The sequence below is a fragment of the Pseudorca crassidens genome, chromosome 2 (assembly GCF_039906515.1).
Source record: "Pseudorca crassidens isolate mPseCra1 chromosome 2, mPseCra1.hap1, whole genome shotgun sequence".
Taxonomy (NCBI): Eukaryota; Metazoa; Chordata; class Mammalia; order Artiodactyla; family Delphinidae; genus Pseudorca; species Pseudorca crassidens.
In genome coordinates this window covers 16,057,807-16,071,069 of record NC_090297.1, presented here as the reverse complement: position 1 = coordinate 16,071,069, position 13,263 = coordinate 16,057,807, and the positions used below count along the sequence as shown (strand labels likewise).

Sequence of the window (13,263 nt, the reverse complement as noted above, 5' to 3'; positions counted from 1 at the left end):
TTTTAGATGGTAAACGTTTTTAGTTTAATACAACCAAGAAACTGCTATAGGATGTGTATGTTTCTTGGAACTGCTTTTATTTAGATGATCTTTGTGTGTGGCCAACCGGGGCTCTTTTTGAGTCCCTCAAGTCAGGGATATCAAGTTCTAATTAGTATTATGTCAGCCACATCATCTTCCTGGTACAATTAATTTTTGGCTTTTGCAGGGTTTCTTTAGATTAATAAGGATGTTCTATTCTTTTTGCATTTTATAATCTGAAGAGAGCTTTAGCTTAGAATACAGTTTTCTTCAAAGGTAAAAGAAAGTAGTCCTAAGTTATTTTATATGCAGAACACTCTTGGCTTTAGAAATATGTCAACTATTTTTATTCTGATATTTGAAAATCCCAAGGTAATTAGAAACTGAAAGAACAGAACGTACACCCAGAATTAAAACAAGTGACTTGGTATAATGTAGATCTGGCTTGTGTTACTAACTTCATGTCTTTGGTCATTGAAGTTTGTGTAATTGTGGTTTAAAGTTACTTATGTTCCTGTCCTTATTTTACTTTTGGATTTCACAAGAAATAGCAAGCGTTGGTTACACACTATGGCTGAATAGTCTTTGCATTATGAGGAAAACCAGGGAATTGGTATTTTAAAGTGTTTGTGGAACAAAAACATTTTGCAGTATGTTGATATGTGATTTTAGTTCACATAATGTTCGAATTAATTGGATTTAGCTTAAACAAATAATAAGCTTCTTAAAAAAACAGTGTTTGGCATCAAGGAGTATGTTACCTGGGGCAGGCATTGAAACTATGCATGTTTTCCTATTGTAGTTTGGTTCTTTTTGCAAAAAGATTTAAAAAAAAGAAACAGCTGGCTTATGTTTATCCCCTCCCTCCAATTATGACCTCTGAAGGTTTCTGTTCTCCAAGTTGTGCTGTTACATTTGAAGTCCTAGTCCTTGGTAGAGAAATATTTGTATTGCTCTAGACATTTTCTTAGATGTGGAAAATAAAATAAATGAACGCTTTGGGTTTGCCTCTGGGACCAGACCTGGCATATCAGGACCTGGCATTTAATGGATAGGAAATCTGGCCAAGCATCTATGCAGTCTCATCACCAGAACTCTTGTATTTTTCAGAGCTTGATGTAGGCCAGTGATGGGCAGTTTTATCTGGTGCCTTTCTCACAAGGAGTTGTAGGATTGCAGCAGAGACAGTGAAGAAAATATAGGTTGGGAGTTGGCATAACTGGGATTCAGTCTAACCTTTTCTGCAGACTAACCTTGGACTTAAGCTTTCTTATCTGTGAAATGGATAAAATATGCTTACAAATGATGTTATATTGAGGTGTTATAATAACAATGTTTCCTAAGGGTATTGTGGCGAATAAAAGTACCAGCCTGCCACAGTGCCTGACACATAATAGGCCCTTGATAAGTGTCAGTTTCCTTTAGCAGTGAGACAGCCTACCTTTCCCCTTTCCCAAGCTATTTTTACCTATGAATGAAGTGTTCTCCAAGGATGCTTGTTTCCCAGACTCTGCATTATGATCTGATAGAACACTTTCTTCTTCCTGCCAGAATCCTTAAGGGTTTCTTTCCTCCATCTGACATAATCCTCTACGGTAACACTGTCTAATAGAACTTTCTGTGATGAAGAAGCTCTTCTGTATCTGTGCTGTTCACTGTAGTAGCTACTAGCCACATGTAACTATTGAGTGCTTGAATTGTGCATTGTGGCTGAAGAACTGAATTTTAAATTAAATTAAATTTAAGTAACTAAATGTGGCTAGTGGCTACCTGTTGGACAGTTCAGCTATAGGGCTTACATTTCCTAATTCTTAGTGAAACTAAATTATGTGATAATATGTGTTACATGCAGGAAAACAAAGAATTTTACATGAATAACCTTCATTATAAATTGTTGTAAGTCAGCAGAATATCTGATTGATACTTGAATGATATCCCATTATATGGACTCTTTACTACTTGTCCCTTTCTAACTTGTCAGAAAATCATAGCACTAACATTTTTCTTAAGTACTTAATTTTTTTAAAAGATATTAACCTAAAAATTTTTCTTAATTAATTTATTTTTGGCTGCGTTGGGTCTTCTCTAGCTGCTGTGCGCGGGCTTTCTCTAGTTTTGGCGAGCGGGAGCTACTCTTCGTTGCGGTGTGCGGGCTTCTCATTGCAGTGGCTTCTCTTGTTGCGGAGCACAGGCTCTAGGAGTGCGGGCTTCAGTAGCTGTGGTGCACGGGCTTAGTTGGTCTGCGGCATGTGGGATCTTCCCAGACCAGGGCTCGAACTCGTGTCCCCTGCATTGGCAGGCAGGTTCTTAACCACTGTGCCACCAGGGAAGTCCCAACCTAACAAATTCTTAATTGAGGTTCTTACTGTTTACCCCTCCAGTAGGTTGAACTATATATGCAAAAAGCTAGGGATTTCAGAAACATATTTTTCATATGGTTTTTATTGCTTTGCAAATTAATAAGTACTCAGTGGTTTTTGACATAGGAAGAACTAATGTGATTGAATAAGATTTTTCCTGGTTATTGAAAATGAATAGGTGTTTTTCAAAGAATTTCTGGTTATTATATAGTTTTTTAGAGATATTTTTGTCTTTTGATGATTCGAGAGAGCAAAGTCATGAGAAAATGATATAGTCTAATTAATAGCATCTGGGTAATTCCCTGGTGGTCCAGTGGTTAGGACTAGGTACTTTCACTGCCAGGGCCTGGATTCAGTCCCTGGTTGGGGAACTAAGATCCTGCAAGCTGCACAGCACGGCCAAAAAAAAAAAAAAAAAAATTAACAGCATCTTCATAAAGCATTTATTACCATTGTTATTGGCCAGGAAACTTTGGTAAAGCTATAATTACTACGTCTTTAGAAGAATTTTCCAAGAGGTAACTTTTTCCTTCTTGCTTCTAGAGTGTTTCTGTGAAGGTCAGCAATCTTAAGTACCCTATAAATTCACCCTCTGTTTTAAATGTATCCTAGCCCTTTGGAGCTACCCAAAGTACCACCTCAAATGAGGGCTGTCATCTTCCTCTGCTGTTTTCCTGGCATACTAGTGGACCATTGCAAGATAAAAGACTAAACAGATTGAAATCCAGTTTTGAGATGATACGTTGTACAAGGTTCTTTTCTCCTTACCTGTCCCGTTTCAGCATCTTTTATCAGTGACTTGGATTAATGCCATGCCTGTCAAATTTGCCGATGGTCATGTAGTTTTGATATTGCATGATATATTTAGAATCCAAAAAAAAAATCTGTGTAATCTGAAATGATGGGTTGAAATTAGCCAGATAAATTTTCAAAGGAATAAAACACTAGATTCCTATATGAACTTCAAAACACAACTATAAGAGTACACACAGAAATGAAGAGCATGACTTACTGCCAGGTTATATATAAAGAATATTAAAGAATTTTAGATGATTGTAACTCAGTACTAATTGGTAGTAAAATGTGGTTGACAAAAGAGCTCCTGTGATCCTGTGATTCTTGTTCATTAATGGAAACAGAGTTGGCCAGAATAAAAGAGATATATTGTTTCTTTACTTAGCAACAGATATTTATTGAATGAGGGCCTGGTATGGTCTGGGCAGACCTGGATATTTAGGTTTGGCTCTCTACTTTGAGAACTTTGAACAGTGGGAGAAGATTGAGAAAAAAGAGTTAGCTGGTTAGGGAATTTAAAAATCTCGGTTGGAGGGAGAGGGGGTGGAGGGTGGTGATTGGCTTGGAACAAAAAATGGTGATGTGTAAGTTGGCAGTGATGGCAGTCTTCAGATAACTCAGAGGTTTGTCACTCCTGGAGAGGAAGGATTTGACTTTGATGTGATTTTTGGGGGATAGATGTCAGACCAGAGGGTAGATGATACAGAGGGATAGATTTGGAGCCAGTAGAAGGAGAGACTCTTGCAGTGTCAGAACTCCATTTAACAATGAAATGGAACTGTGTCCTGAGTTGCTAAAGTCTCATAACCTCAAAGGCATGTCATATAAGAGATTCAAACTTTAGGTATATGGTTAGACTAAATGGCCTGTACTGTCCTTCCAAAACAGGATAGTTTGATTCCTTTAATGATTCTTCAGTACTCAGTGGAGAGGAAAAAGGATTCAGAAGCATTGCAAGCAGTTTGGGAAAGCCTGTTCACATCCACACACTCTTTTCAATAAGCTGTGGTTTGCTGCCGTGCCTACCAACTATTAAATCTAATTCTATATTTACAATTGAATGGTTAGGAGGGAGTACAAAAAAGAGAATCCATTTCTTTTTATTTTTTTGCATGTCCAACCGTTACACCTTTTCTAGTCCTGGAGATATTAGAACCTCGTGTGTGTGTGTGTGTGTGTTTGTGTGTGTGTGTGTGTGTGTGTGAGAGAGAGAGAGAGAGAGAGAGAGAGAGAGAGAGAGAGAGAGAGATGGTGTACTTTATAAAGGGAAAGACAAGCTCCAAATAGCCTGTCATAGTAAAAATCTTAGTGCAGTGAAGTTGAGTAAAAGTAGGCCTGTTAAATGTACCAAGGATAAAAAAGCATATGAACAAGTTTCAGTTACTCTAAGGGAGATAGAGAATTAGAATCTTGTAGGTAGGAGAAATTTGTTTTCCTGAATGATAAACATGAATTTCATGAGGTGACTGATGGAGTTTTCTTACCAGAAATCAATTACGATTGAGGGATCTGCTACCCATCAGTGTAGTTTGATAAACGTCCTGCCACATCCCTTCAGCCTTTGAAAAGAAAAGATTTCTTCTGACTGATGTCACTTGTTTGAAATTATGAGGGATGTTCCATTTCATGAGAGTTAGAGTGTGTAACAGTTAAAAGTACAGGCCCAGAACCTGAATATGTTTAAATTACACATGGCAGACCTTTAGCAAGTTACTTAATCTCCCTGTCCCTCAATTTCCCCATATATCTAATGGTGGTGTTAAAAATAGTACCTGCCTTAGAGGTTTGTTGTGAGGATAACTTAATATATTGATATATGTGAAGTGCTTAGAGTGGTACCTGGTAGCTTAAAGTACTATATGAATCTTCATTGTTGTTATTTAGTGTTCCTGTTTAATACAAGTTTCTACTTAGCTTCAAAGCTGAAATCTTAGTTTATAAAAAAAAAAATATGGTATGTCCACATAACCACAAATTTTGTGTTTTACTGGCTTGGCTGTATGTTGATATTAAGAGTATCATTAGAAACATTTGTTTGTTTCTCTTTCAGAGCAGCTTAAGTAAACAGTCTTAATCCTATTCAGAAATCTCCTTGAATAAAATGTAATCTCAGTTATTCTAGACAGGCTGGTTAAAAATTCCAGCAGAACAGTTGGAAAATAGTGGTGAGAGAAGTATTTATGGGAAAACTTTACCCATGCCTATTTTTCTTGTTCTGCATAAGTTAATGGACTAGTTTCCTCTCTCTCTCTCCCCCTCACCTCCCCGTAACACCATGTGTCTTAAGGCAATAAGTACTCTGACAAAATTTGTTGGTAATATAACCACAGTGGATCATCACCTGTATCCGTTCAGTACTCTCCTTGTCTTGCCTGCCCTCTAGAGTTCATGGAAAAGATTCTTACAGAATTAATCTTTTTATCCACTGTGGCTCACATCTAGTAGTGCTCAGTAAGTTGAGCCAGGTGAATGACCCTCCTTTCCTTGAGTCCTGTAACAGTTTTGTGGCTCCTGTGATATATACACCGAGTTATAAAAATGGTTAAGTTCATTCCTGAAATGTGTTCACAGCTCACATTGATGAATAATAGGTTCTGTCTGCTATGTAATTAGGAGAAGTGAAGTCTAGCCTGGAAAGTTTACTAATCCAGTGTTCCTGGTTGCAAATGACAGAAATTCTTGTGTCTGTCACCAAAACTGTGTCAGTGGAGATAACTTGAAGACTATTGCTGTCATTGTGACCCAGCCCAGGTTCCTATGTTATCACCCTTGCCTCTTGTATTTTCTTTTCATCTTCACCAACTACTCTCTGTAGTTTCCCCCATCTGGTTTCCCCATTCACTTCATTCTCCTGCTATACCTTACTGTCTGTTGCTTTTCTGTGACTTATTCTCTTTAGGGCTTTCTTTCCCTTGGGGTATGAGGGCTGAATGGGGATGAGCCTTGGGCACTGGATCCCAATTCTTGCAATTCAGCACAAGATGACAAGTTACTTCCTACCACCTGTGGGTAGCTTGATGCTTAGGAGTAGGACATGATAAGACCTGAGTGGACCCAAAGGTCAAACTTGCAGTTATTTGGACCAATAGCAACACTCATGTCTGGAATTGTGAGACAACTCAAGAGACTTTGGAGCTAGACAGCATTTTTAGAGTATTACTATATTTCCCCATTTTAAAGCTATAAGTGGCCTCTTATATACCTGGTTAACTGAAAAGAGCAAGTTTCTGTCATGTGGAGTCTGGTAAAAGTTGAAAGGTTTAGGTATTTCTTAGGACTTTTGCAAACTTAAAAGCAACAAATGGCACTTCTCCTGTTAACTCTCATCTCCATTGAAGATGGAGAGCAGATCATAGAGGTGCTTAATAACTAATGCTGAGTCATATCATGGGGGAGAGCCAAGAGTAGGAATCAGTAGTTCCAATGGTACTTGTCCACTAAGCATACATTTCCTTTCAAGCTGTTAATACTTTTGGCTACTATTAGAATATTTTTGCCACTGGATTTATTTACTTTTGATTAAATGTCATTCGATTCTTCAGTTTCTTGTGCCCTTGAATTCTCAAGTAGAGAATTGTCATTCTGATTTTCTAATCTTCTTTCTTCTCCTATTATTACTAAATAGAAAGATATTTTTGTTGAGCTGCATGCTATGTCCTACCCCTTCCTACTGATCTATAAGCTTTTCCATTGGCTTTCTTTCTGTTTCCTGCTGCTTTCTTGCTTCATAATTGAAGGGAGGATTCAGACCCATCCAGGTAACAAACTACTGGTTCTGCATGGCCTCTTTATTTCTCTATTCTCTTATTATTATTATTAGAGTGAGATTGACTGTCTGCTGGTGAATACACGCATTCACGGTGGGAATTTACTATTGGTATATTGTTTCAAGGCTTTTAAGCCTGCAGTGAAAACCATAAACAACCACAAGTACTGGTTACCATTTGAAAGATTTGAGATGTGCTCCTTCCAGACCATTCTCAAGCCCGTCTAGATTTTCCACTTTTATTGCAAACTATTTGAGAAAGCAAAATTGGGTTCAGTTTAGTATGAGATTGCCACTATTTGCAAAATGAAGGCTTTTCGTATCATGTGACAATTAGCGTGTGACAACCCTACAGATGGTTTTAGTTTAATTTGACCTTGATAAACTGAGATGAAAATCTTTATGTCCAGCAAGATTTATTGATATTCTAAATACTTTATAAATGACTTGAATGGTAGTTTTTTACGGGACTACTTTAATTTTTAATAAGTTGATAATGAGCTATCTACTCTTTATGAAAGAAGCAATGCTTTTATACAACAGAACAACTTTTAGAGAGATACCAACTGTCCCTTTTGTTATATTTTACCACACATTTTAAAACTAATAATTTATGGTATGGAATTTTTAGTTTAAATTAGCTGAGATTTCATTTTAAAAGTGAGGCTGCCCTACTGTTTTCAAATGAGTGACAGCATTGATCAAAGCGTGAATCGGTGTGGCTGTGCCTCGTGTGGAATGCTTTTTGTGAACGCAGATATAGGCAATTAAGTCTCTCTTTATGTATGTTGTATTTCTAATTCAAGTTGATAAGACTTTTATAAGTGGAAAAAAGGAGAAAGCTCAAGATAGTAAAATTTACATACTGCCCTTTGTAAAAAATATATATATATATTTTTTTCTCCCCTCCTCAGTTTTTCCAGAGGCCTCAAATACAGCCTCCTAGAGCTACCATCCCGAACAGCAGTCCTTCCATTCGTCCTGGTGCACAGACACCCACTGCAGTGTATCAGGCCAATCAGCACATCATGATGGTTAACCACCTGCCCATGCCGTACCCAGTGCCCCAGGGTCCTCAGTACTGTATACCACAGGTAAAGTAATCTCTCAGATCCGTGTGGTCCATCAGCAGAGTGGGGATTAACTCAGATTCTCATCAGAGGGAACAGGGAGGGTGGCTGGTAGCTTTGGTTTTTAGTGACGTGTGAACTTTTCTGTTGGATGTAAGTCTAAGCCATTTTGTCATTTTTCATAATATCATAAGGAGATATTTCTTCATCTCTTAAAATTTTCTAAGATGGTAGAGAAATTGTTTTTATATCCTAGCTTTCTCCCAATCCCTTACCCACAACCAGCTGCTCTAAAATAGAGTCCATAACTACCTGTTCCAGTAATACTATTCAGTGTCATTGAAAGCTATCAGCCTGAAATAATTTTACAATGAGCTGATGTCTGCCTGTGCCCTGATTTGCTGTATGGCTTTACCTAAGGCGCACCTTTTTTTTCCATTCTCATTACATCTTTTTTTTTTAATTGAAGTATATTTGATATACAGTATTGTGTTCGTTTCAGGTGTGCAGCAAAGTGATTTGGTTATACATATGTATATTCATTTTTTCCAATTCTTTTCCATTATAGGTTATTACAAGATACTGAATATAGTTCCCTGTGCTATACAGTAAATCCTTGTTGTTTATCTACTCATTGCATCTTAATGGCAAGCAGGTGTTTTGAATGTGTTTAACAAAGTGGCTTTACCTCCTTTAAATGATTCTCTTATACACACATACATGCGCGCGCACACACACACACACACACACACACACACACACACACACACACACACACACACACACACACACACACACACACACACACACACCTTTATTTTTCCATAGTAAGCTACCTTCATGTTACTTCCTAAATGTCTGTAACCCCTCTCTTGCAGTACCGTCATAGTGGCCCTCCGTATGTTGGGCCCCCACAGCAGTATCCGGTTCAACCACCAGGGCCAGGTCCTTTTTATCCTGGACCGGGACCTGGGGACTTCCCCAGTGCTTATGGTAAGTATGAAAAATTAGGCAATTTCTGCTAGTTTGTTGTGCTTATTCCATTTTGTTGTTTGGCAGGTCAGTTTAGGTAGTGAGGTTTGGTGGTGTGAAAGATTTTTAAATAAAATGTTGCAAACAGTTCTGACCTGAAAGCTTTTTTTTTTTTTAGAGCGGCTTACAAGGAAAGAATATTATAGAAACGCATTTAGTTAATGACACCTTCTGAAGGAGCTGGTAATTCTGTTGCAAAAAGCCCATGTCTCAAGAGTCTGATGTCTGCTGCTGGCTCATGATTACCTAGATTGTTGCTGGATTTTTGCTGAATGCATAAATATACCTTATCTCCCTTCCATGATTTCTTTTTTTCTAAGCATTTACCACCATTTACCAAAACATTTGTTAATGTTTTCTCACTAGAATGTAATATCCACGAAGGCAGGGAATTTTATTTGTTTTGTTTACTGCTATATCCCTAGCACCTAGAGAACAGTGACTGGTAGGCACTTAGAGAATATACATGGGATGACTGAATTTAACTCAGTATACCTGTGATTCCTTTTCTGCAAAATTTTGGTAAGATCTGTGTCATGGGGAGGTTTTGAGGATTAGTTAAATGGAAATGCCTTGAAAAATTACAAGTATTTTTAATGTAGAGAAGCAAGCACCAAGCTTATACTTGGTGTGTGAACCGATACTAACTAAACTAAGGAGTAATGAAAATTACTGATTTTATTCAGTAAATTTCTACTACATACCACACTTGTTTTTTTCCCTTAGAAGGCGAATTATAAGTGATAAAATCAGCAAATACTAGAACAGTTAAACTTTAAGATTCAGTAAGGGGACCCCCCTGGTGGTGCAGTGTTAAGAATCCGCTTGCCAATGCAGGGGACATGGGTTCAAGCCCTGGTCCGGGAAGATCCCACATGTGTTGGAGCAACTACTCCCGTGCGCCACAAGTACTGAGCCTGCACTCTAGAGCCCGCAAGCCACAACCACTGAGTCCACATGCCACAACTACTGAAGCCCGCGCACCTAGAGCCCATGCTCCGCACCAAAGAAGCCACCGCAATGAGAAGCCCGTGCACTGAAACGAAGAGTAGCCCCTGCTCTCCGCAACTAGAGAAAGCCCGTGCGCAGCAGGGAAGACCCAGCAAAAATATTAATTAGTTAATTAATTAAAAAATAATTATTTAAAAAATAATAATAATTATTTAAAAAAAAATTCAGTAAGCATTGCTCTTTTCCATTACAGCAAGGACATATTAAAATTTTAACTTGTTCTTTTAAGATGGTAACCCACCCTAGATAAACATGTATCCACTAACTATTTCCTAACATTGGGATTAGTGGCTCAGTTAAAAACCTTTATAGAATAATTGATGGGTATTAGAATAACCCAAGAAGGTTTAGTTTAGGTTTTGAGGTGAAATAGGCAAAGCAACCAAGTGTTAACTAGCTTTACTTCTTTTAGAAAAGGAAAACCTTTCTGTTACTTGTGAAACTGCTGTTTCAAAATGATATACTTTAAAAGTTCATTAAATGTCTCAAATATATATGTTTATTTAACTTTATTAAAGTGGTATTAAGTGGGTTTTTTTTATTAAGTGGTATTTTTACTGAGAAATACTTGATATTTTCAGAACAATACATGTTTACACATATGTTTAAAAGGAAAATAATATATGCACATTACCCAGCTTCAACATAGAATATTGCCAGTACTGTTGAGGTACTTGTGCATCCCTTGAACTTAGCTAAGGCACAGTTTTCACACAAGTCTAGTGCCTTTGTATTGATGCTTGCTCTGAAAATTTAAATCCAATTAAAATTATTTTGAGGTGTAAAATTGGCTGTTGTTGTTATCTAGAATTTATTGAATAGAAAAACTTTAAGATGAGATTATCTGTCAGAGTAAACATGCTGAAATTAACAGTATTTCTCTTTCAAATCCATGTTGCAAAGGGAATGCAATTGTATCTTAGAATTTACAAAATTATTTTGAAAGGTTTCTCACTGAATTTTAGTCTACTGTTTATTTACGGATCACATAAATGATTTTTTGACTCAGAAAATATCATCATTATAAGTCTGTGCCAGCCCTCTTTCTTGCTCTTGAAACCACTGCTGCAGTATATATGGAAACAATATAGATGAGTTTACTAGTAGAGAAATATTTTGATGATGTGTATATACAGTATTATAACATTTTGGTTTTATTTATTTCTATTATATATAAGCCATATTTATTTATTTTTACAAAACAGCAATAGATTGAGGTGCAGTTGTATCTCAGATATTGTTGATGTCTGTTCCTTTTGATAGATATTCTTTCTTCCCCAGGAAATTCTTACCTAGATCCAGTAGACATTGAGTAGGTAGTTCATCACCTAGATTAAAACACTGTTTTCCTAGTTTCCTTAAGATTAGAAAGACGATCTTAAGATAGTTTTTAATTATGAAAGTAACCAAGTTGATGAAAAATACAAATAATGTAGGACATAAAAAGTTGAAATAACCAATTTTTGTCCCTCCTTACTCCCTAAAGCAATAATGATTTAACAGATTGAAACATATTTTTTTATTCATATTTAAATAATTTTTAATGCAAATGGGCACATACTATTTTTAATGTTCTAAAACTTCCTGTTTTTTTTCCCCATCTCACGACATATTCATGGACATCTTTCCATTTCATTGCCTATAGAATTTCAAGCTACATAGTATTCCATTTTAAGAATAAATCATAGTCTAGTTCTCTGCTGATAGAAGTTTAGGTTCTTTTTGTTATTTGGGCGTATGTTTTAGTTTTAAAGCCTGTCACTAGTTAGTATGTTTTTATCAGAATCAAAAGTTGTAATCTAATCGTTCCCATCAATTATAGGTCCTCCAGCTATATTGCCTTGGTCTTATGGTGTAGAAGCCATAAACATTCTATTTCCTTTTCTTGGAATCTCCCCTTCTCTTACCTTTTCACTTCCATTTCTTAAATTTCCCTCTGATCCTGTTGCCTCCCCTTTCCTCTTCATCTCTCCTGTCCTGATCTTGGGTTGGATTAAAGGTGGGTGTGGGGATGGGATCCTACTTCTGTTTTCCAAAGCAGGAGTCCTTTCTTCTAGGGCAGAGGACCTTCCTTTATCTGAACTGGCAAGGAATGAATCCAAGACTTGTTCCTTCTTGCTCTACTGCTGGAGTTTGTGAGTTGGGTGGGCTCCCCCCCCCCCCACCAGAGTTCTTAGTTCTTCATCCTTAACTTTGCACTTCACTCCTACATACTAACAGTTTACTCCCCTACTTGGTTTAAACCTTGAACAGTGGTTCTCAAAAAATATTCTTAACTACATTGAATTTCAGTAACTAGGATCATAGAATTCTGTATAATTTTTGCAGTGTTTCTATAGTGTTGAGGAAAAATAACTAATGAATAGTATTTGCTCAGTGTTGCTTTTCAGTTTTTCTCTTGTCAGTGTTTCTTAAATATTTTGATGCCTGTTAACATGAGAAATACCTCATGGAGACTGAAATTATTTCCAGGCCAACCCTAGAGGGTGATCGCCCAAGATGAAAAACATAGTTTTGGGAGCAAAGGGATGTGGTTGATGGTGGCAGTGATGTTGAGGAAGGAAAAAAAGATTGAGAATTTACAGTGGTAGATGGCCCCGTTCTCTCTTACTTCAAGCCAGTATACTCTCCTTTTTTCTCACTCTGTCATGTCATTTCCCTTTCCTTCTGTCATCTTCTTTCCACTCTTTTCCTGAGTCTCTATGGGGGCTTGGGCACCTTGTTCAGCTCGTAAGAGCTGAGGGAGTCATTGTTCCCCGTAGTGTGTGTAGGTGGGAAACTTTTTTGGCACCTCAAATTCAGTTTGATTGTATTTTTGCAGAGCGGCAATACATTATTATTATGGGTATATTATGGGATAAATTGATTTTTATGTGCCAGCCTGCATATTTAGCCACTATATTTATCTTTGTTTCTATGGAAAATTGAAAGTTTTGCAAGGTTTTGGAAGACCTGCAATGTGTAAGACATTTGTGCTAAGTATTCTGTGGAATGTAGATGTTGAGGTATTCTCCCTGCCTTTCAGGAACTTATTTGCGTGATGTTTTTGCTTGGGGTTTTGCCAATGAGATGAAATCTAAATATTGACTAGACCAGTTGTTCCCAGATCTTTCAGTATCCTGGGCAAGTGAAATATAAAGTAAAGGAAAATAAAGGAAGAAACATACATGACTATTACATTTAAAATTTTGCCAATAAGACTTTTAAA

General features: G+C 37.1%; 1 protein-coding gene across 19 annotated transcripts in view; it reads left to right on the top strand.

Moving 5' to 3' along the window:
* The window catches only part of EIF4G3 (eukaryotic translation initiation factor 4 gamma 3), a 365,407-nt gene that overhangs the window by 191,447 nt on the left and 160,697 nt on the right, over positions 1 to 13,263 (top strand). For 11 of the 19 annotated variants that reach the window (XM_067722978.1, XM_067722985.1, XM_067722940.1 and 8 more), the window contains 3 exons: positions 6,914 to 6,934; positions 7,857 to 8,036; positions 8,891 to 9,005. In XM_067722978.1, coding sequence (XP_067579079.1) covers positions 6,914 to 6,934; positions 7,857 to 8,036; positions 8,891 to 9,005 — 316 coding nt within the window. The remainder of the gene's footprint in view (positions 1 to 6,913; positions 6,935 to 7,856; positions 8,037 to 8,890; positions 9,006 to 13,263) is intronic. The other 8 variants (XM_067722974.1, XM_067722969.1, XM_067722931.1 and 5 more) reach the window with 1 other exon arrangement.